Below are 24,658 nucleotides of genomic sequence, written 5' to 3' on the forward strand. Positions count from 1 at the left end.
TGTGGCTTTGGATTTCTTCCCCTTTAACGCTGCTGCTTAGCGATCCAAATCTAATTTCCAGTTTTGCCATCAGCTGGGGGGGGGGGAAGAAGATTGCAGCAAACTCAACGGAGCAACCAGTGAAGCCTCCTTTTAAGAGCAGTGCTCAATTATTTACAATTTCATGGCTGTCTGAGAGATGTGTTATTCTAATAAATTTAGGAATTAGACGGCTTAAATACCACACATACATTAACCCTGCGAAGCTGAATTATATCCTCAATTTAGCGGTAAATGCCACATCATGCTAATGGTATTCGACGATGATCGCGTCTTCGGCGGCCTGGAGTTAGCGCGAGCCTTGAAACGGTGTGACACGAGTCAGTTCCGACGAAGAAGAGCTTCCAGGCCTGCCGAGGCTGTATGTGTACGAGGCGCACATACAGAGGAAGAGAGGCAGCTTTGTTATGTCTCATACAGCTCTAGGGTTTCCTGAAAGTTTTGGCAATGGATCCCAAAATCGCTGAAAGGGTGGTGGGTGGCGGTGGCGGGGGGGGGGATTGAGGCCAACGTAAGGGTAACTTTCTTTAAAGACGCGATACAAGTCTGACGAAAGCTGCTCTGCCATTGTGCTTCGCAGGTGTTAAGATGGCGGGCTGCTGGGAAAGGACAGATTAGGGCCAGGATAATTAGTCAATCGCGAGCGCACAAACACCCGACCACCTGACGCAATCGTGTGACACGGGTGATTAATTTCGGCACTCAACAATACAATGGAAGCTTGCTGTATAGAAAGCTCCAGTTTTCTGCTTACACAGAGAGAAAATGACAAAAACGGCAGATGTGATAAATCGAGCACAGAAACTCAGCTTTGGTGAGTTTGAATTTTTTTTTTACTTTTTTTTTTATTTTTACAGAGACTCCTGGGAGTTCTACCAGTTTCTTTCCTAAAGGTACTTTTTTCTTTTTTTTTTTTTGTCCACTCCTTCCCAAAAAAGCATCTGTTTCTGCCGTTGTAGTTTATTTTGAAAGGATTATAAAGTGGAAACTATGGTCACGGGTGAGCCCAGTTTTACCGCCGGAATATGTGCATCCCCCTCCACGTGAAAACGAACTTTAATTTTATCAACTTGTGCTTAGAATATGACCTTAAAAATCACACTATATTTTATAGTTGCCATAAAAAATCCAATGTAAAACTATTGTATTATAATTGTGTGAAAGGACCTTCGACCAAGACTATAATCTTTTAAATCTTCGCCTTAAGAATCACATCACACAGGCTGGAGGCTACAGGAGCCTGCAGAGGCCCAAGATATTCTCATTGGCTGTGAACAAATGTGAAAAACACATTTTAGGAACAATCCAAATGTTAAGAAAGCCTGCATTGTTCCACATTTAACAGTTTCTTCCATTTTTAGTGTCCAGTTTTGTCCGCGTTTTCATAACAACAGGTAGAATGTGCGCTATAGGCAATCCTGCAATCTTTTTTTTCTTCGGCAGATCATCAACACGATCCAATATTGTCCCATCCACCACCCCAAGTGAGAAGCATGAATTGCGGCAAGTTGGTTTTGTGTTTGGTGGATTGTGGGATTAAATATTTAAGGAAAATTGACTCGTTACCATTAATTTAGCAGCAACGTTTGTACTGCAGCCCATCAGGCGACCCACAAGCGTAGGCAGCAATGGAGCTTGCTTGCAGTGCTTGCACACCATCATCGACCTTGTTCCAGGCCTTTAACACCCCTGGCTTAGGCATTTCACCTTGAGGGTCTGAGCTGGCCTCATGCCACACTAGTAATAAGAGTCGGGACCGCCATGCTCAAAAACGAGATCTGGTTAAGCGAGTCAGGCGGAAAAAGCAGAATGTCTTTTTTTATTTATGAAAGGACGGGGTTATTTACAGTTTGACTGACACACGCGCGCTTCATCAGGAAGTTTTCATTGTCTGTACGAGAGAACCTTGCATGTGCTGTGTTTTTAATCATGTCGTTAGACGGCGTTTCCCTTTGTGGTTTCACTGACATCTGCAGGGTTTTATTTTTCTTTTTTTTATTCCTTTGTTCTCATAACTAATCTGCTCAGTTTCCTTTTGACACCCTCAATTTGTACGAGTTAGTGTTCAGAGAAGTATTGCTTCAAAATTTATGAAGTTCAGCGCTGAATTCATTTTTTTTTTTTTCTTTTAAAGATTATACATTAGTTGCTAATATGCAGTGGAATATATTCCTGCTGGCAGATGTGGAGTGCATGAAAGGCATTAGGTTGGGAGACAGACAGGCGTTTCCACGGCAGCAATGCACAGACTGCAGATTGGTGTATAATACGCCAACCATTTGATGTAGATAGAGTTAAAAATGCAGCAGCTGTTTTATTTAATGGGAGCTTTTCCATATCACAACTTGAAGCTATGCCTCCTGCTAGCTGTTGAGCATAGTGTATCTTCTTGCAACTGAAACACCAGATATCACAAATATCTCCCTCAAGATTCAAAAGCAGACTATTGGAACTGTTCTGGCCGCAGTTACAAGTGGATGCTAATCTTTAATGTTGTCATTTAAAGGGGTAAATAGACGATGATTAGACATTTCACGTTGGGTCTAAAGGCTTTAAGAGAAAACTAAATCTGTTGTATGTTGTCCTGCATTGTTTACCGATTGTTGTGGCCACAAATACTTATTTTTCAAATTTCTCCAAATTACTTTGCTTAGGATTTGGTCCTAACCCGGTAGCATTGCATCTCAAAATATAAAATATAATGCATAATATAAAATATCCACCTAATAAACAGCAGAAACTGTTGATCTACTGTTGGTAAAAATGTACTTCCTGTATGACATTCCTGCTGTTTATCAGCATTGTTTTTTTTTTGTTTATCCTGTAGGGACCCCTTCTGTTTCAGGGGTGTAGAAACAATAATTCGGCTACGTTGATGTCACAACTCCCACCATGACCAGTGCGCTAGTATATAATTAAAAGTACTATAAGTATTATAAGTACATCTTCACTTAATGGTCTAATAAAGTGACTTCAAAGTGTTTGTAGTAACAGAAATCATGGATGCCGAATCCAATCAAACTGTTCAAACCTGATGAGGCTAATTTGTCGGTAGACCTTTTTCTAATAAACCAACAATAAAAGGTAAATTCAACAATATGAACCTTTTTCTTTGAGGCGTTTCTTAAATTGTACCTTCTTCTTGTACTACGCGGTTGCCATTTGGTCCAAAATAGTAGCAGATTGGACTTTTTGTATGCACATTAAAGCTCATCTAATTGCTCATTCAGGGTTAGTAAAATATGCTCGCCAAGCAAATGTTCTCGATAGTGCTGCTTGTATAAAATACCGCAAAAACACAACATAACAGATTTGTGTCGTTTACCTAAACTTATTAAATTGTCCTGTTGTTTTAGGAGCTTGAGGCCTGATTTGAACTGAACAGCAATTTTACATTTCTTCTAAGACCTGGGATTATTCAGAAACCCTCTGGGGCTACAGCCCAGAAGTCCCAGGCCTAAAAACTGGTCCAAAATCGGCTTATCTTCATTTTTTAAAAAAAATCTACTCCAATAGATGAACTCATCTAGGATGGGGCAGCTGCCAAGGTGGGTAGAAAGGGACCAAGGAAGTGAGCTAAAATGAGTAGGAAGTGGGCGGAGTTGAGTACAAATTAGACCCGTGACAGTCGGCTTTAATTGTACCCTCAGAAGTATCGATACATGGTGACCAATCCTGTAAAAGTACAGTTTGACCCAGACTCTTCTAAGCACCCCGTAATGCAGTGGGGTATAATTTAGGGACGGTAAATGTATATGAAAATGTAGACCACCCAACTGTTGTACTCTAGTGTGTATAGTTCTGTATAGTCAGCAGCTTGGAGCCATGATTGCAAAAAAAAAAATGCAACTCTGTCGGCTTCTTGGATGAGGCTCTTTTATCAAAGCTTCTCTTTGGACATAAACGCAATGGGGGTTTTTTTCTGTGCCTTTGCTAAAAACAAACTGTAGTACTAAACTGAGTACAGCGTCAGATCACTCCACCTCTCCCCATCCGGTGTGAGTAATAGGCCTACCCAGTCAGGTCATCTTGATGGTCCACCACCCCACCCACCACCCACCCACTCCTTAATCTTCTCCTATCTTTCTCCAGGAATGCAGCCCCTTATTTTGAAAAATACCTTGTCATGTAATACCCTTGAAAAGCCTTGCAGCACACGTCAGGAAAAAAAAAAATAAAAAATTGGCAATCCACTTCTTGATTTACTCGTGTGTTAAAATAAGGCACGAAAGATAAAGATTTATGGCGTTTTGGAGTGATTAAAATAAATACGTCCTTTGTTCGAGCGATTTTCTTGGTGTTTTCCATAGGGCTGGGACGCATGCACAAAAAAGGCGAACTTGTCGGGGTTTTCACTCAGCTGTCATGTTTTCAGCAGGCTCTCTCAGTGTGGGGGCATTGCATCATGCTTTGTAGCCTCCCTCTACCCTCATGTATGTTTCCATGTAAGGTATGATAGGAAGATATTCTCTTTGTGTGGGTTTAAGTCAGCCTCATAAATCACTCCACCGCTTACAATATGTTCTAAGTTTTTTTGTTTTTTTTTTACCCTGCTCGTCCAATTTTTTATTTTTATTTTTTTCCTCGGACTCTGAGTGTAATTTTTCTCCAGCCATGTAGAGCGCGGCGCATTCACCGCGACTGAAACGTGGTTTTTATGGGAAGCGTGTCACAAATGTTCAGCAGATCCATTTTGTCTCCACTTTCACCCGTAGAGAAACGCATAAGGAACCTCTCAGGCTTTATGAGAAATACATTTTTTGTGTTCCACTTAATGACTCCAGCATGTCGTGTTATTGCCAGTGAACCAGAGGCAGTGGTCTGCCGTGGACCCTACTTATCATGTATACTTTTATAGTGTAGTCACTGAGCTTTGGTGCATATCCACAGTAACTCCTGCTTCTTAAAACCTACAAGGCCGAATCCCATTTCCGAGGGTTATCCCAACCCATTTGTCCACACTCGAGTCTTAATACAAAGTCAGGAGTAGTGGTTAAAATGTTTTACTGCAACGTGGGACACCCCTTCAGGAAGTCTTTTACGTAAACAGAAGCTTCGTTAGTTTGCCAATATTTGTCATGAAGAACTATAAAGCCTTCAGCAGGGTTCATATAAAACCGTTTTTTATGCTTGTAAGAAAAAAAAACATGAACACTACTAAACGTAACACTAGACTAGAATAGATGTAAAGGCAATACAGTATTTTTATTAGAAAAAATACTTTTGCTAATTTATTATGCTTGCTAAAAATAACTGTCAATAATACATGTGTATCATCAGCATATAACGAGACACACTGACACAACACGGGAGCTGAAGCTGCTGACATTAAAAAGATGAACTGGCTCTGCCTCCTCCAGTTGCTGAGAATTGAAGCCACCAGATCCCATTTGGAGGTGGCGCCATGTTGTGTTTTTGGAACCAGAGTCTGTGCACTTAGTCCCGCCTCCTCCCCGGACACAATCATGGTGTCACGTGAGCTTACTGTTTGCGTTTAAAGGTATTAGATGCCTATATATATATATATATATATATGACTTGTATTTGTATTTTTTACCAAGAGGAATGTCCCATTTGTTTACATGGAAGGGGCGGGGCTTAAAACTTGCACCAGAACCAGCCTACGGGACTCTGGTTAGTTCTGGCTTCAACTTCTGGGTCCCCAATTAGTGTCTGGTTTTCTTTAACAGTCAGTGCTTGAAACTGAAACAACAGGAGCACCCCCTGAAGACGATCCATGTAAATCGATGGGACGTTTTTCTTTAAAAACACACCTCAGATAATTCTTCTCAGGTGTTTGCTTCTGTTGAGTCATGTAGTTCTTACCTTGCTGCTGGATATTCACATATTCATGTTTCTAATATGTTAAGTTATGTCATATTTAAAAAAAAACACCATGCTTGTGCACGGGGGAGGGGGGTAAACTTGGTGCGCCGACTCTGGGTCCTAAAACAATCCAGATATTATGGCTTAATTTTAAAGCACAAGTCACAAAGATGCTTAGTCCATCATTGTTGTGCTGCATCTCTATGAACAGCATACATCAGACTAGATAATGACAGTATTTGTTGTGTTAGTAAAATATTTTTTTAGAGAGTTGCACTACTTTTATGCTTGTTAAAGACAACTGCCATTGTTGCCACATGTATTATATCAGAATACGTCAAACTAAATATTGTAATACTTTTTATGCCAGTAAAACACTTTTGCCTTGCATTAAAAAAAGAAAACTGAACTGTGTCACCTAAAGGACGGGGAAAGGGTGAGCTGAAACTGGGACAGAAGAAATCTGTGTTTGCTTGATGTCATTTCTGTTTCCCGGTCCTTTTCCTCCACCTTCATCTGTTTTGCTTTATTGCCGTCCGCTGGCTGATCGGTTCTGTAGCTGTGGTGTCAGCAGCGGCAGCAGCTTTTAGTGAAGCTGGACATACATCAGCACTCGGGCTCCACTAGTCTCCCCGGTCAGCTCACTAGTAGCAGATTGATGTCCCGTCGCGCAGACAGACTCCTGGCCGGGCCTCATTTACTCTGACAGAAGGCAGGTGTCAACACGGGCCGTCCTGAACAACCCGAGGAGGTTTCTGTTCTCCTGGAAACCGACGTGAGAGAAGGATGTGACAGGGCAACAAGCCGGGGTGGCTTTCGGTTTCAAACTTCAGAAAAACGGCAGCAGCAGAAACCAGGAGTCAGAAAAATACAGGATTTGAAGAGTTCTTAGTTCTTAGAAATCTGAGTCTTTGGATTTACTCTGGATTTTAGCCGAACCACAGCTAAAACCTGAAGATTATTAAAACTGTAGCTAAAACAGGGGTTCAAAGCTAAAAGTAACAAAACAGATGAGTGTTAAAATAAGCAAAACAAGAGCTTAAAGCTCCAAAAAGAAGAACGTGAGATAGACTGAAATTAGCTAAGCAATCTATAATTAGCAAAACAGGAGCTAAAAACTCAAATTAGCAGAACAGGAACTAAAAGCTGAAATTAGCTAAACAAGCTACAATTATCAAAACCGTTGCTAAAAGCTAGAATTAGCAAAATGGGAGCTAAAAACTAAAATTAAAAAAGCCAGAGCTTAAAGCTAGAATTAGTAAAACAAGCTAAATTTAGCAAGATGGGAACTAAAAACTACATTTAGCGACACAAGCTAAAAGCCAAAAATTAGCAGAACAGAAAGTAAAGACTAAAATTAGCAAATTCAATAAAATTGGCAAACTGGAGCTAAAAGTTACAATTAGCAAAACAAGAGCTTAAAGCTAAAATTAGCTAAACAAGCTAAAGTTAGCAAAACAGGTCCTAAGTCTAGAAAAAGTTAATTATTTTAAAAAGTATAGAAGTTACAAAAAACAAAAGTCGAAGCTGACGGACCTGAACATTTTGATCTTCGATTGATTCAAACAGCGCATAGTCCAAAAAGCCGACGAAAGAAACGGTAAACAGGAAAACAACGGCGTAAACGCTGAGTCAGCATTCAGACCATTGAAGATGGTCGGCGTCCAAAGGCAGGGACAGATTCTCTGTCGTCGTCTCCGTTTCCAGCTGTACTTCAATGTGACATGAAGAGAAAACGTGCAGAAGCAAGTGGGCGGTCTTGTTCGAGCCCGTTCAGGTCCTGGACTCAGTGGGTCTTGTTTGAGCCCGTTCCGGTCCTGGACTCGGCCTCGACTCGCACCTTGTGACGTCGCCTTTAATCCCGAGTGACAAAAACCCAAAGGCCTCGCTACTACGTACTTGTTTTATCCAACAGATCGTAACTGCAGCACGTCGGGTGCAAGATGTGCATTTCTCCTCAAGTTGTTTGACATTCTGGACATTTTTTTTTTGGACGGGGGGGTTGAAGAGACGCTTACATAAGACAGCTGCAGAGCTGGAAACGAACACCGCCTGGATCTGGAGCAAACAGGAGAAGGAGCCAGATCGGCTTCTTAATCACTTCTGTTCCTTCCCTCCAGGTTTTCAGCACCAAAACAAAATGTTGTAATCATGTATTCGTCCTACAGAGAGGCTCCTCACTTACTGACACAAACTCATTTAAACCGTCACTTTTTATTCTTATTAGAGGCTTTTATCCGAAAGTTGCGACAGAAAGGGGTTTGTGTACGTGTTAATTTTGTTGTTTTGTTTTTAAATCATTGCCTTTTGTCATGAAAAGACCCCTAAAAAGCACAAAATGGGATATAACTTTATAGATATTGAGCCTAAATTAGGCGTGGTAGTAGCTGAGCGTCATCCACAGCACATACTCTGAATCCAACATGGCACTTAATGGTGAGGTTTGACCAAAATGGCGTCCTTCCTATGTTCCGCTTTTATAAATATGATTTAAACTTCTGGGAAAAACAACCAAATCCCTGTTTGTCTCTATGTTAGCAGGTAGCTTCGGTTAAATCTTGCAAAAAAAAAGGAGAAGTTAGCGTCTTAGCAATTTCAAAGTGGTCCCCTTTATTCCAAATGTTTTCTGACATTTCTTATCTTTATTGGTTTGTTCTGCGCTGGCCGCAGTTTTCTGCAGGAGGATGTTTTCTCTGCTGGCAGCTCGGCGAGAACAACAGGGCAAAAAAAAATCCCAGATAATTCGATAAGTTTCTTGCAAAATGACATGCCCACACAGACGTTTATTTCTTCGCAACAGGCAGTTTGGGGAGAATGTCAGGGCAACTTCACGGAGCGAGGAGGAGGGGGCAGATAAACAAACCGTTTCTAAGTTGAGCAGAGGTCTGTGGCGTTGGAGACGGCCGCTTTTTCACCGGGAGGAATGTTCCCGTCCGGATCGGCCGTACGCGAGAGCGAGGAAAGCTTGTTTTTTTTAAACGAAAAGAAAGAAATGTCAGCGCTGAGAAAGGATCAGCGAGCGTTTTCCCGAGTTGTGCAGGTGCGTGCGTGTTTGTGCCCGGCGCTGAGGCGTCACGGCAGGTCCGACGTCGCCATCAATCACTGCGTTCCTGAGCCGGAGCCAGGCCTGTGGCCGCCGTGAAGCCAGTGTGAGAGCTTCATCTTGCTGTGCATGCAGCTTGCAAGAAAAACCTTCCCCTCTCCTTTTTTTTTTTTTTCTTTCTTTTTCTTTTTTTCCCCAGTTTGGTTATGGGAAAAGGCAGCATTTTTTCCTTCCATATTTGGTCATATGGAGCGCTGCCAGTGAGCAGTAGCCTTTTGATGCCGTACAACATCCCTATTTCGTGTGGGATCTGTACTTTTCGGAATGCTCCTTCTCCCATTTAGCCCCGATTGTGGGCACGGCCTTCTGAAAGTACACTTTTAAAAGGGACACAAACCCTTTAAAAGTCAAAAACTCCAACTGGATTGCAGTTTCTTTTGCCGCCGCCCCACAAAGAAGTTGCCTTTTTACAGTATTATTTATGATTTGGGCTGAAAGAATCCAACTCCTAATGCAAAGGTCCCTCTTAAAACCTGCATTTAAAAGTTTGACCGTTTTACAGCCTTTTTTTTTCTTCTTTTCAGCCAGCAGCTACATCGCCGCCTCTTGTGCAGCTCTTTAATTTGGCATATTGGTTCAGCAGCTGACAAATAAGAATTTATCATCCTGTTTTAGTGGTAAACTTAGAAGAGCTTTAAATAAGGGTTTGAAGTGGGGGTTTTAAGGTGTTTCTGCAGTTTCTGGATGCTAAGACCAGCAGGAAGACTTATATGACGGCCTTTACACAATGGGCTCTTATTGTTATTGCACTTTAGGAGCAGCATAGCTTCAGGCGTGGCGTTTAAAGACACATAAACACACTCCTGGCCTGATTGTTCATGCAAGCTGCTGAGGCGCAGGTGTTTTCAGCCGCCTCCCGGCTGAAGGGAAACAGCACGAGGGCTCTGGATCTGGTGGCGCGTTCCGTTTGTGCTCGGAAATAGGAATTTTTGAGCTCTCAAGTTGGAAAAATCAACCCCGAACACCCCCCGTAAAGTTGGAATTTAGACCCGGAATGTTGGAGATTCCCGACCAACAGCGACCTCAAAATCCAACATGGCTGATCTGATTTGGGAAAAGTTGATAGTTGCTGGAATAAACCAGTCCCTATCCAAACAGGAAACATGTCACCGAATACAAAGAAATCTATTATCGACCTGTGTTGCTAATAGTAGTTATCTTGGTCGTTATTTTCACATTACACAATTATTTTTGGCAAATTAATGAATGTGTGTGTAAAAATTAGCTGAAATTATTATAACATGGCTGTCTTTAGTAAAGACTTTCAAACATTTAATTTAAGTTTCCAGTGAAAAACACAATGCTAATCCTGTTAGCCTTTCAATGGGGATTTCACTGGTAAGTTAGCATCTGTGCTAATGTTGGTTGAAAATTGCCAAACGATTACTTTGTTTGACATTTTTTTGCGCACTTTTTATTCGACATGACAAAATAAAAATCAGTTTTTGTTTATGTAAAATAAACAATTTAATTAAAAGTTGAGATATCTGAAAAGCGTCAATAATTGTTTTATAATTGACTCGCGGCCCTTCGAATCGTGGAGTGCTTAAAAAAAAGCAGAAATGTTTTATTCCTGAATGCGCCTCAGGTTGCATCGGAAGGGCTACAGCTAGCTGCTGCTGCTATTTAGCCTCGCAGTCAACGACAGGGTTCTGTTTAAACTGTGAAATAAAGGACTATGGAGAACTAACGGCATTCATAAACTGCTCTGAAATCTTTGAGATTGATCTTTTTTTTTTTTTAAGATGGCAGTTTTAGCCGTTAGCTTATCAGCCCAGTCTGTTTCTGTGAACTCTCTAAGGTCATTCAAACAGATATCCACCGCATTTTATTGGTTCTCCATTTTGAAACTGTTGGGAAAAATCTCTAAAAGTGTGAGGAACGGTACAAAACTTTCATGCATGTTTGACCAAGAGAGGAGGAAATAATAACAGAACACTGAGTCACAAAGTAAATATGCAACAGATACCAGCGTGTGCAGAGCTACAGGTGGGTTATCTCCTACGAAGGAAAATAAAACGCTGGAATTAAAAGTGCTGCATGGAGACTAATCTCTTTTTCTTTCATTTTATCGTGACAGAGCTCAAGAGAGTATCAAGTTGCAGCTTCCTGTCCAGAAGAGATTTTTACATATTGACAAATAATTGAAACAAATGTTATTCTTAGCCTCAAGTTTATCCCAACATTGACTTTGAGGAAGTAAGACTGTGCTTTAACGCCGCGACGGAGACTCTGGAGGACTTTTAAGGCTAATTCCAGTGCGGTGCGCCTCGCCGTTTAGAGCTCTAGTTGTGATTTGTCTTGATATCTGGAAACACGGGGAAGAGGACTTTGCTCCAGCGAAGCCTGATAAGACCCGGAGAGTCAATCCAGTACAAACAAACCAACCATTTTTAAACAGCTTGAACCACTTTTCGGATGTTTTAAGTATGTGATTTGCATTTAGCTGATCTTAAAATCCGTCCAGATCATCTGGTTTTCATAAATCTTCCACGCCGTAATTGCAGTAATCGTGCCATTTATCTTCTGGGTCACTGGTTCAGTAGAGAATCCAGTCAGTGTTTGTTCCCAACTAGCTCCCTTTTGGTATATAATGCCTCTGTGGTATTTTATTGGGATTTTCTTGGCCGTGTGTGAAAAGATAACCCCAGTCAATCCGTCTCGGCGCATATGATTCACATGGCACAAAGAGGTGCTTTGGAATCTGAACCATTGTCTGGGAATGCAGGAGTCTCCTTTTCTCCTCACCAAATGGAAACTCGACATCTTTAAACCCCCAGGTCCTTTTTTTTCCTGACACCGGCGGGAAATTCCCCCCTCGCCGTTTTATCTCCCGCTCGACAGCCAAAGACGGCAACGTAGGAGATGGAAGGGAAGCGCGACCCTGAGTCGTCAACGACGGTCCGGGGTCAGGTTGGCCCGTGAATACCATCGGCTCGGCGCAGTTTTTCCTTATTTGAGCTCAAGCTTCAGAAATGAGTTTTGGAGGCGACGGTGTGAGCGGAAAGCAGATGGTACTGAGGCTGAGCTGAGCCTCTGATGCGTTTGGCTCTTATGTTGCATCCAGTGTTGGTTTGCAGCTGAGGAGCTTGGCCCTGACGGCAGAGCCTGTTGTGGTTGGTATTCACTATGACAAATCAAGAAATAAGCTTGGCTGCCAGGCACAGTTAAACCCTCTAAATTTAAACTAAGCACTAAAGTTAATTCTTAGCCAACTAGCCCTGTGTCTCTTCAAATTAGAGCAGCGCAAACTGTCCAGCTGTTCCTTAAGCTGTTGTGATCCAAGCAGAAAAAAGAGTGACAGAAAAATGCAATTGAGTTGATTTATACCAGATGTTTTCCAGCAATATAAGACTTATTCATCTAAATATTAGTAATGTAGTGAGAAAGGACAAGTTAAAAAAAAAGAGTTGGAAATAAAAGCTTTTGTTGTCTTGAAATTAAGGAACTAAAAGTCAGAATAAATGTGTGATGTTAGGAAAGGATGAGGAAAGTATTAGAACTGCGTTTTGTTAAATAAACCCCAAAGAAATGTAAGCATTCAATTGGGTTGTTTATATATTCAATTCTAGAAAAACTAATGTAAACCCGACAAGCTAACTGAAATTAGCTAACATTATTTGTTCTCTCTTTTCAAAGAGTTTGAGTTCAAAGTTGTTTAAGTCTCGATTTTATGATGGTTTGCTCTAAAGTCCTGCCTTAATTTTATTTTTCGTTTTTAAGGAACACATATTTTGCAAAACAAAACCTTTCGCCCACGTGCAAACTTGCGATTTTGGCGGGAAACGCTTTTGAAAGTGGGGTCTTTTAAAAACGTCGTTTTTGTCGTATTCGTATATTTCTGACATTTGGGGAGAGATGAATTGCCTCGTTTGTTGAAATATCAAAATGTGTACCTACATCAAATATCCAAGGAACAGTATTTGTTTAGTACTTTTAAACATCAATGAGAATAAGTTTAATTGTTCAAGTGTAGAAGGCAACACTTTGTTTAGTTTTTTGGGTTTAAATGGATCTTTTTCCCTACTTGACTCTAACAGAAAATAACAAGGAAAGACATTCGAGTCGCTTCATTATTTATTTTTATTTTTAAGGTAACGTCATTGTTGGCAATTTTTCTGCCCATAATGGTCAACGTTGCATCATGAACATATCGGTCAGGTTATGAAATCGTGGGAGGAAACTGAGAGCAGCACCAGAAACTGTTTCAGCAGAGAAAGGAAAAAGCCTCCGGTTGAATTTATGAATGTTCATCCGCTCACACATCCTGGAGCCGTAAACATGTTCGCGTTGTTTCGGTCCGGCTGTGAGCGCAGGAACCCGCAGCTTTCCAAACACACCGCTGTAGGTGTTGATAATTATCACACGTGTGCGCTCGCTGGATCAGAAACGCGCACGTTTGCACTACGCTCAAAAAAAAAACCTCACAAATTCACCCGAATCGTTCATGTGCGTCCGGCCTGCACGCAACTGGAGACGACTGTAAATCCTGGTTTGTAAGCACCGCTCGTGTTCTGATGCGAACGGCCTCACGTGCAGACTGAATATATTTTAACAGCTCTCTCAGACTAGCCTCGGGAGACTCCTTACCTCTGCAAAAAACGTTACGTTTACCCAACTCAAAGTGTCCCCAGAGCCTCAGCCAAAACAGCTGTTAAAGTGCACTACCCACCAGCAGGCAGCCTCCTCCTCTAATTATAGCTCCTCGTTTTACTGCAGGGGCATTATCTGTGCGATAAAACGTTTGGTTTCCCTACCTGCTTGTTCTGGTTCGGGGGGGGGGGTCGCCGGTCCGCGGGGCCCTACGTGGAGACGGAACAAGACAGGCGGCAGCTGACGCTAGCTCGCAGCCGGAGGTTGAACCCGGGACCTTGGCTCTGTGAGGCAACTGAATTTGTTTTTAACGGGAGCATTGAAAAAAAAAATCCCCTTCGACTAACGGAAAAGAAATCCCGATGCTTGGTTTTCGTTTCATATCTCGCCTGCTTGCTGCTGGTTTGTTTTTTTTTTGTTTTTTTTTAGATCTATTTGAGTTTTTTAACTCTAGGTCACGCACATTATTTCCTTGTCCATCTCTTTGTATCCACCTTGGCATCCATCCTGCATGTGTATGATTTAATTTACCGGAGTACTTCTTTAGAATAAAGATAAGATAATTATTTATCATCGGCCGTTCGCCGACTAGTCATTTAAAACAAAATTTCCCATAGAAATACATTTATATTTCCAATTCCTTGCTTTAGCATTTCTGTTTTTGTTGACTTATTCTACTTTTAGCTAGCATTTTGCTTCTTTTTAGCCTTCAGCTACCATTCTCCACCTTTTTAGTTAAGTAGTTTTGCAAATTTTAGCATCTGTTTTGCTCATTTTAGTTACTAGTTAGTCATTTCAGCTTTAGCATATGTTGTGTTAATTTTACAGTTTTGCTAACTTTAGCTTTTTTTCGCGAATTTTAGTTTGTTTTGCTATTTTTAAGCTGCGGTTTTACAAATTGTAGCGTCTGTTTTGTTAGATTAATCATTTGTTTAGTTAGTTTTTCCATCTGTTTACTGATTTGCTACATTTAGCTGCTGTTCTGCTTGTTTTAACTTTAAAACGACTCCGTTTCAGCTCCTTCAGGCCCTCGGCCCTCGGCATTCAGTTCCTTCCGTTAGCTTCGTGACGAGTTAAACCCTGAAGAGGAGCGGAGTTGAACTCGCGTGCTTCCTTCAAACCGTCTCAAATCAAAGGGTGAACTGCATTCCTCACATCGCTCGGCAATCAACATGGAGATTAATGTGTTTGGATAAAGATTGTGGGAGGACAGCTGCAGTAACACATCCGACCGATTAACACGAGGAGCGTTTCACCAGAACGTCCAACGTCCTCCTCCTCCTCAGCCCCGCTCCCAGGTTTGCGTCCCGGTCCTCGTTGTTTTAACTCGATCCTTTCACGAGTCGGTGGACGGCGGCGTAAGTCGGCGTAATCCCCGGTTGGTTGCGGGGATAACATCAGCTCGGTTTTTAAGGGCTTTCAGGAGACTGGCACTTAAACTCCGGGTTCTGTGCCAGGGTCTGGCAGTCTCGACAGGTAGTAATTTGACTGGTAAATGTGTCATTACCGCCGCTCGCTGAAGGCCGACTGGGGGAGACGGGGAGGGGGGGGTCAGGGAGGGAAGTCGTGGGTGGGTGGATGGTTGGAGGTAAACAGGAATAGATGGACAGAGATGTCTCAGATTTGACAGGCTCAGGCAGGGTAAAAATGGAGCAAATTATCGACTCCAGGCTGCTCGACTTTCTCTCCTCTCCTGCTTCTGTAAAGTGTCGGCGGCGTGCGGGTGGTCCTCCTGGCAACGGACACGGCAGTCACACCTCCGGGGGCTCGCTGAAAGCTGGTTTTCCCCACGCTCAGGCGGGACAAAGCCGCCGCCGCCGCCCTAACCGTCGCTTGGCATTCGTTTGCCTGAACCGGCGGCGAGAATCTGACGAGTCGCTGAGCACGGTTTGAAGGAAGTAACCATTAACTTCTGGAGTCGACCCGGTTTAGGATGGCCGGTTGACCTCGGCAAACACAACAAACGCGTTGCCCCGCTGAAATGTGCAGATACGGCGCTGGTAGTAGCTGAGAGTCCTGAAACCCGCGCATGAAAGACGACATTCCTTCAAGGCCGTTAACTCCTTTTATGATTTCAGTTTTTATATTTAACTTTATTTACAGAAACAATGCAGATCTCTACAGTTCAGAAGAATTCTCTAAAACCTTCAGTTCACTTTATTTTAGTCTTCTTATGCTACTTTTACCGTTTTAGCTATTTTAGCTTCATGGTATGCTTTTGCTCGTTTTAGCTTTCAGCTATAGTTTAGTTCATTTTAGCCTTAAGCTTTTTTTTGGCTTTTGGCTACAGTTTTACTGACTTTTAACCTTTTTGCTGTGGGTTTGCGGATTTAAGGCTTTAGCTGTGGTTTTGCTTTTAGCTACTGTCTTGCTGATTTCTTCTTCTTTTTGTTTTTTCACAGTTTTGCTGATATTAGCTGCGAGCTATGGCTTAGCTCATTTTAGCCCTAAGCTAATGTTCATTTTTTTTGCTGTGGTTTTGCCTTTTTTTGCTGATTTTAGCTTCGTTACGGTTTTTGCTGAACTTCTTTTTCTTTTTTTTCAGTTTTGCTGATATTAGCAGTGAGCTCTGGCTTAGCTCATTTTAGCTTTTAGCCGTACTTTTGCGTATTTCAGCTTTTAGCTGCTGTTTAGCAGATTTCAGCTGTTTTTCTACTTGTTCAGACTTGACCAGCTCAGGTTCCAGTGATTTATTTCTCTCTCAGCACTAAATGGAAACACTTCCTCTCCGCTGAACAAATCATCTCGAATTTGCACCAATGAGCCTCGAGCTCCAACGCCGGTGATGAGTTTGTCTCCCTCGGCGGCGGATGCGGAGCCCAGGCGCCTGTGATCAGGCTGCCGATGTCCGGGCGCCTCGTCGCTTTAACTCTGCGCCCTCGTCGCGTCTTAATAAGGGCCGTAGGAACAGCTGCGCGTCCGAGCGCCGATTTCTGGCCGCGCTTTTAAATCGAGAACGCTTTGGAAACAAGTTTGGGAGGGAAAATTCGGCACATGGGCGAGACAGTCATGGCTTCTGTTTGTCTGTTAGCAAAATATCTCCTGAACCATTGAGCGGATTTTAATGAAAAGCCAAGAAAATAGTAAAAAAAAAAAGCTTATTTATGATGTTTAAAACATAAAAGGCGGCAGGTGTGCATTCCTTCCCAGAACACCAGACTTTTAATTCCTCCTGTCTGTTTGCGCTTGTGACGATGTTTTAGAGTTTAAATTCCACGATGCTTCACTCGCCTGCATGTTTTTAATTTTTTAGAAATATCTGATGTGTGACTTCAGATGAAGGGGGTATAAGAAAAAACAAAAAAAAGCCTGCTCCCAGGAAGCTAAAACAAAGTTTGGCCAAGCTCCGACACGTCGGTAAACAACACAGGAAACGTTTTTCTGCAGAGATAGTAGAGAGAGAGGGAGACAGGATGAGGGAGGGAGGGAAGGGAGGAAGGAGGTTACCGAGGGAGGGAGGGGGAAGGAGCAGGCATTTGCTTTCTCCATCAGCTGAGAGCGCTACAAGCAGTTTGATCTCTGCTCTGAGGAGGAGCTGGCATGGTGTGAAGGAGCTGGAGTTGGAGTTTAACTCGAGGTACGACGGAGTTCTCTCCTTTTTTATCCCCCCCTCCCCTCCCAGGACCTCCCAGGACCTCCCTGTCCCGAACGCGTCGCTGGGCATCGTGGACGTACGGGGCGGGGGGGCTCCGCGGCTCCTGGGTGGTCCCCGGGTCGGTGGGGTGGGGGGCCTCCCAGTCGCTCGCGCGCCCCGGCAGAGTGTTTTTTTTTCCCGTGTTCGGCCCGCTCCTAAATAATGGCGTTAACATCCTGTCTTCTTCCTGCGTTCTCCAGTTCAACTCGGCTCCTCTCGGCTAATAACGGCCGTTTATGTAGAGCCGCGGCCGCGTGAAGGTAATTTGGGTTTCGAGCCGCACTAATTTAGTTCCGCTTTTAAAACAGCAGGCCATAAGGCTCCTAAATATGAACGCAAACACCAAAAAAAGTGGGATTTGATGGAAAAGATGCGAACAGTAAATATCTTACTTGTTGCAGATAACTTTTGTAACAACCTCATCTGAACAAATGAATGAATGACTTTATTTTGATTGCAAAAGTAATTAAATTAGGCTTATTTACACTCATGTCAAATTTGAAAATCACTTTACGTTCCAACTCATAAATGACTTGAATGTAGGGGAAGTTATTTAATTTATTTTTGGTTTATCCCTCTCAGCACGCCAACCGGCTGGCCCGCTGCTCTCTGCTCAGTCGGAGATAAACGTGGAGGAAGTTTCTCCCGAAGGAGCTTAAAATCTCTGAACTCCGAGGATATTATGCCAGCGTTGTTTTTTTCCCTGAAGAGCTTCGATGCTGTTTCTTTTCAGACCTAATTTAAAACCAAAAAAAAAGAAGTGCAGGAACGTAGAAACAAACTAAACGGACTAAAACTACACGTGCACGGGTTGGAAAAGTCCAAGCTAAATAAGCAGTACGAGCGGTTTGAACAGCTCGAAAGCAAATGTTCGAATATTTAAAGTGTAGTAAAACAATTTTTAAATATTTTTTACACATCAGCACCTGGTAGTGACACAAAAGTTACCTGATGTTGCTTTTTCCTGACACCTTACTGCCTCCCCTTCACAAATAAAAACGAAAAAAACAACTTTGAGCATCTTTGTACTTTATTTTGAAAGGGTTACAAAGTGGAAACCATGGTCACGGGTGAGCTCAGCTTTACTGCAGTGATTTGAAGGGATAATTTGAGTAACTGCTGATGAATTTGATGAGTGTTTTTGCTTAAAATGTCCATTTGTAGTAACTGCTTCCTGCTTCCCGCAAACTGCTTCCTGCGTTTCGAGCAGCGGTTCCCAAAGTTGGGATCGGGACCCCACCGTGGGTCATAAAGTCAACAAGTGAGGCGTCATGAGATGATTTCCAGAAATCTCCTGTTATCGTGTCCTTAATTTTTCGGCTGATTATCATGTTTACTGCCACTCACAGCTGTGTTTACTATCGCTGACTTCACAATAAAAGCTGACCAAACCAGAAGCTTTTACTGTGGAAGGACAATCGCAGCACCGGCTTGTGAATCCAAACAAAGCCTCTGTTGAGGTGGTGGAGCTGAGCGCAACAGGAAGGTCATAAAATGAAATGAGATCAAATTAAAAACATTATTTCTCTTTTTTTCTGAGGCCTGGAGGGACTTTTACAGCATATTAAGTGTCGAATAGTTAAAAAAAATAAAGGTAGTTAAAGCAAAAGGTTGTTGTTGAATTAGAAACTGTTTTTTTTTTAAGATAAGGGTTAAAACTTCAATAGTTCTGAGTCAGTTTGGTCTGAAGTTCGCCCTCCTGTGTCACTGAAAAACTTGTTTTTTTTAAAGGAACGGAGTCAGCTAACCCGTCTGTTTGGTGTCGACCCCACAGGGCTCGATCATGGACGATTTGGACTTTGAGCGGCGCCGGGAGCTGAGGAGGCAGAAGCGGGAGGAGATGCGCCTGGAGGCTGAACGGTGAGACGCCGCTCGGTTACGCGACAGCAGCGCCGGGGTTGCCTGGCGCTGAGAGAGAGGAGATTTTTCAGACGCCGTATTTGCATTTCGAAGGAAGTCCGACTGCTGCAGTCAGTAGCTGTGCAGATAACAGAGTTTGTTACTCACAGCACCAACCCGACCTCACTGTGGGTCCAAACAAACGTCTGTGTAGTCACCATTTTGGATGTAGCTGCTTCCATGCTGGAGAGACTGGTGTCATCGCCAGCTAGTGGCCTGGCGTGGGAACTACAGCGGGTTCGACGAGCACGGCAGCACTGAGTAAATGTGTAGCTGTTTTCCAATCGAGGCCTGAAAACCTTTTCCGATACACTCCATGAGAAGTCACGAAGTCTGTTCGCGGTCACGTGGTTGCACACACCTCTAACTCGGATCAGAACTCCCAGGAAGCTCCTCCTTCCTCCTGCGGCGTTAAAACGGGTTTCTTCCCGCCGGCTTCTCAACTCTCCTGTCCTCGTACAGATTTTTGCTTCCCACACGTGTTTATTAAACCCACCCGAGAGTCCCGGCCACTCCAATTTGATGCCGCTTCATTTTGGTTTACTCTTCTAAAAGCAGGAAGTTGCGCTCTGTGTCTTCTTCAGAGGTTTTCATGTCATTTCCTTCAGTAGTTCTTGGTGCGGCGCCACCACAGGCGACGGGGGGGAACAGGTCGCTTGAAGGGTTTGGCTCGATCGACTCGGTGCAGCGTGAATACGAACCGCAGCAGCTTTAAATGGAACCAAGGTTGACATTTTGGTCCCCAATCGAACCGAGTCTACCGGACTATCAGTCCGAAGTCCCACATCGAATTTTAGCTCAATATCTGTAAAGCTCTCTAAGATTAGCTGCCTGTAAAATGCTTCCAGCGAGTCACTTTGAACAGAACTCCTCCTCCAGCATCTCCATCGAGGACAGTCCGGCGTCATTTAAAGATGGCTGCCGCCGCTCCGGTCGTCGCTGCTGAGCACACGTCCTCTGATGCTCGTGCCAAGCCGAGCGGGGAGGGGACGGGGTCTTTTTAAAAACATCACTCAGCAAGTATTGGCTTCCTCGGACCGGGCAGGAAGAGGAGAGGAAAAAAAAGGGGCTTGATAAGAAATCTGATACGCCATGTGATGACCTTTAATGTTCAATCATGCCCTGCCTCCCCGTTTCCAATTTTCTCTCCCAGATACCGTGGCCTTCTGAACCCGCTTTGATTCAGTGGAAGAAACTGATTAAACTAAAGTTCGTTTCTGCAAATTGATTTAGCGTTAACCCCGCCAAGTGGACTAATCAGGGAAAGAAAAGGAGGAAAAAAAAAAAAAGCTAAAAGGGGTTTTTATTGCAGGAACGTTATAAATAGTGTCGATGCCGAGCGTTTTGTCAAAAGCCTCCTCGCCGGCGCGGCGGTGTTTGGAATTAAAGATGAGTCCGTTGTGAGAACAGATAACTGGACAAGGTCACTTTCTGCTTCGAAGGCTTTTATTAGAGCCGGCCGCTGCCTCCGTCGTGAAGAACAAGCGGATAAAGGTTTGAACGCGTCGATGCTTCACTCTGATACGTGAGGGGTGCCGCGGGAAAGAGACAAATATGGCCGACGTCAAGGAATTCAGGCTCGAGTCGCTTCGCCGGTTCGAACCTCCCGAGTTGAGCTGGATGTCAGGGTGGCTGCAGCAGAGAAAGCTCGGGGAAATTTACGCCTTTTTAAAAATAAACTGAACTTCCAAAAACCACGTCTGACTAAAATCAAATTACATTTTTTATTAAAATCCAACATTAATGTGGAATGACGGCAAGGACATTTGCAGAAACTGCCAACAGGCTAGCTAGAAGCTGAAAGTAGCTAAAAGGCTAGTTCTAAGTTCAAAGTATCAAAAACGTAGCTAGAGGCTCAAAGTAGCAAAAGGCTAGTTTTAAGTTAAAAGAAATAAAAGGCTAGCTAGAAGCTGAAAGTAGCTAAAAGGCTAGTTCTAAGTTCAAAGTAGCAAAAGGCTAGCTAGAAGCTAAAAGTATCAAAAACGTAGCTAGAGGCTCAAAGTAGCAAAAGGCTAGTTTTAAGTTAAAAGAAATAAAAGGCTAGCCAGAAGCTCAAGTAGCAAAAAGGTAGCTCTAAGTTAAAAGTAGTAAAACGCTAGCTAGAGGTTCAAAGTGGAATAAGGCAAGCTAGAAGCTAAAAATAGCAAAAGGCTAGTTCTAAGTTAAAAGTAGCAAAAGGCTACCTATGAGTTAAAAGTAGCAGAAGGATATCTAAAGGCTAAAATTATTAGTTAAAGCATAAAAAACAAAAATAGAACAAATATGCTAAAGTAAATTTTAAATGTTTTTGAAGGAACTGAAGTGACTGAAGAGATAACACATATCACCGTCTTCTGGATGAGCTGAACATTTTGATATACGAGCAGCTAAAAGAGCTTAATGTCTGCAGTAGTTGGATTGCAAAACAACAGGAAAACAATAGCATTAGCTAAAAGCTAAAACTAGCTAAATAGTACCCTAAAGATAACACCAGCAAAACAGTAGCCAAAATTTAAAATTAGGAAAAATGTGGGTAAAAGCTGAAATTAGCAAGAGAGCAGCTGAAGGCTAAAATTTCAGAATAGTAGCTAAAAGCTAAAACCAGCAGAACAGTGGCTAAAAGTAGCAAAACAGCCAGGAGACAAAATTAACAAAATAGTAGAAACTAATCAAAGTATACCTCAAAGGAAACACCAGAAAAGTAGCATTAACTGTTAGTATGAGCAAAACAGTAGCTGAATGCTAAAGCTAGCAGACTGGTGGGTAAAAGCTAAAAAGGCAGCAAGTATGCTGAGGTCAGTATCAACAAACACAAAGTGAACTTCCATGGGAAAAGAAACACTCTAAATACAGAAAAATAATTCAAAAAGTATAAAAGTGATAAACATCAGAAGTCTCAGCCGTAATGTCCTGAACGAGCTGAACGTTTTGACACCTGAATGACCCAAGTAGCTGAAGCAGCAACCCAACAAACGTTCAGAAGAAACTATAACCAGGAAAGTATTTTTCTGTAAACGATGATACTAATGTGAACAAGAAACTGTCCAATTTTAGAGACATTAGAATATCATTAGTAGCTTTTGGAGTTTTTTGTTTGACAAACATCCGGTGACTTAGATGCTAACGCTACATAGCATCCACATGCTAACATTTACCTGTAATCAGCTGCTGGGTGGATTATCTTGGCCTGAAAAACAAAAAAATGGCTTCAGCTGAGTCAGTTTTACCCCAATGAGGAAAAGGCGAAACAAACACCAGGTCTGAGAAGCACGGATGATGAATTCAAAGAGTTTTTGCTAAAATTGCCCGCCTCTAATTCGTAGTTTAATAAAAAGTGTTGCTTTTTGTGTTAAAGTTGGTTGATGTGAGCTGCGCTGGTGGGCTGGAAGACGTTTCCCGCTCGGCGATCGTTCACGACTTCTTCGCCTAAACAGAAGTTTTCTTTTTTTTTTCACCTCTTCAAACGTCCGAGCTTCATTTCCTGCCGTGCCCCGATTCAAATGGAGCTTCGCAGCGTTTGATGGCGTAAACCTCCTGTTCCCAGAATTATTTGCACGTCTCCGTGTTTCATAAACCCAAGAGGAGACGCAATTTCTCAGAAAACCGTCCGCCCTGACGAGGAGCTCGTGCCCGCCGCTCCTGCTGGCGATGAAAGGGTTCCAGCTCTGCGTTACGATGCATTAAAAACCGTCAATATTTACGCTTCTATCCAGGCTGGACGAGCCGGAACCACACGTCTGCTTAGGGAGAGGAGCGAGGCCGTATAATAACAGCTGCAGGAATGTTAAATTCCTGCTTATTATAAGTGTTTACTGGCCGGGTCTCCGTGAGCGGTTTCCTCCATGCTGGGACTGTGTGTGTGTGTGTGTTGCCTTTATTGCGTCTCATGTGGTGTGTCTAATAATGTGGAAACAGGGTGTTTGTGTGGCTTGTTGCGTTTCTACTCAAAAGTAAAGTTTCCCTCCGCTGCACCTTTAACATTTGGAGTTTTAAATCCAAGATGGCCGACGATAATCACGTGATGAAAGTGTGTGTGTGTGTGAGAGATAACCTTCGTTACGCGCCGACCTTGGCCGCCGTTAGAGCTGACCTGCGTGCGCCCAGACGGCGTCGGTTTCGGTTATAGGCTGTTTTTAGTAAAGCTGCAGCTCGAGGCTTTCCTCGCACTCTCGTCAGCTTTTTCGGTTCCCAGATCAGCGGCGATCGGGCGGGAGTGTTTCCAAACGGAGAACACGTGACGCCGCATTTCAGCAATCAGCGGTCCCGTTAGCTTGACCTTTAAAAGTCTGGACCCTGTGAATAAGTTTATAATCCTAAATTTGGACATTACGGGGTACTTAGGATTTGGTTCTATCGAGTAGAAATCAGTAGAGGTCACATGACACAAGCATTTCTCGCTGCACTGCGTCCCAAAGTTTCACATTAAGATCTTGGGACATCTGTGAGCTCTCGGAGTGTCTGTTGGAGATGACTCTCAGCTACAACCACACCAAATTTTAGCTCATTATCTGTAGAATTGGCAGAGTTATCGCCGATTTCACGTTTGCTAAGGTTGCTTAGCTGTGGCGACCATCTTGACTGTACGTCCAGTCATTACTTCCTCAGAGTTTTATTAAAATCCGTCCACTGGTTCCCAAAATATTTTGCTAACAGACAGAAAGGCTTGAGTTTTGACATCAATCACACAAAGTAAAAAGGAAAAAGCAGAGGTTTTTCCTTGTGGCTAGGCTAACGGCTAGCTAAACAAGCAGCTGTTTTATGTTGTTTTTTTGGGTCAAAAGTGATGTGAAAGAAAGCTACATTCGCTAATACTGAACTTTTGTGTGACATCACTCGTTTACTTTGTTGTTGTTTTCTCCGCCAAACAACGTTCGTGTTGCTACACAGTTGCGCTGAACATAGACGAGTAAAAAAGCCAAATGTAGCAAAAGGCTAACTCAAAGCTAAATGTGGCAAAAGACTAGCTAAAAGTTGAACGTAACAAAGGTTATCTAAAAACAAAATACAGCAAAACGCTGCTTAAAATTAGCAAATGCTAGCTAAAAGTTAATTGTAGCTAAAGGCTAGCTAAAACCGAAAGTAGCAATTAGTTGTTAATTGTACCAAAATCTTAGCTAAAAGTTAAACGTATCAGAGGACTATAAAGGTTGCAAATGCATAGCTAGAAGCTAAATGTAGCAAAAGGCCAGCCATAAACTAAAAGTTACAAAAGGCTAGCTAAAAGTTAATTGTAGCTAAAGGCTAACTCAAAGCTGAATGTAGCAAAGACCATCTAGTTTTATGACGTTCTTCTTCTCTCCACCACATTCCCCTCAGCCTCTCTCCTCTTCCTGGTCCACTTCCTCTCTTCCTCCTCCCCCTCCCCCCGGTTCGCCGTCGTCGTATTCCTCCCCCTCCCTCCCTCGCTCTTCACCTCTCTCCGCTCCGCATCGGAGACCAGGAAGTTCAGCGGGAAGTGACACCCATCCCCCGTGAATGGGCCCCCCCCGGCTCTGTCAGGGCCCGATTCAAGATGGCTGCCGCAGCAAAGCTGGCTCCACCTCTCAGTTTAACAGATACTGAGCTCAGATTGTGCATCCTTGGAG

General features: G+C 43.0%; 1 protein-coding gene across 6 annotated transcripts in view; it reads left to right on the top strand.

Moving 5' to 3' along the window:
- Positions 1 to 24,658, top strand: part of cald1a (caldesmon 1a) — a 63,282-nt gene that overhangs the window by 17,093 nt on the left and 21,531 nt on the right. For 5 of the 6 annotated variants that reach the window (XR_005234381.1, XM_025007761.2, XM_025007762.2 and 2 more), the window contains exon 2: positions 18,970 to 19,055. Coding sequence is in view for 5 of the 6 variants with exons in the window: in XM_025007761.2 (XP_024863529.1) it covers positions 18,970 to 19,055 (86 nt within the window). In the remaining variant the exon portion in view is untranslated. Of the gene's footprint in view, positions 1 to 17,073; positions 17,139 to 18,969; positions 19,056 to 24,658 lie in introns of those variants that run through there. The other variant, XM_017424836.2, reaches the window with a different exon arrangement.

Source organism: Kryptolebias marmoratus, linkage group LG18 (genome assembly GCF_001649575.2).
Source record: "Kryptolebias marmoratus isolate JLee-2015 linkage group LG18, ASM164957v2, whole genome shotgun sequence".
Taxonomy (NCBI): Eukaryota; Metazoa; Chordata; class Actinopteri; order Cyprinodontiformes; family Rivulidae; genus Kryptolebias; species Kryptolebias marmoratus.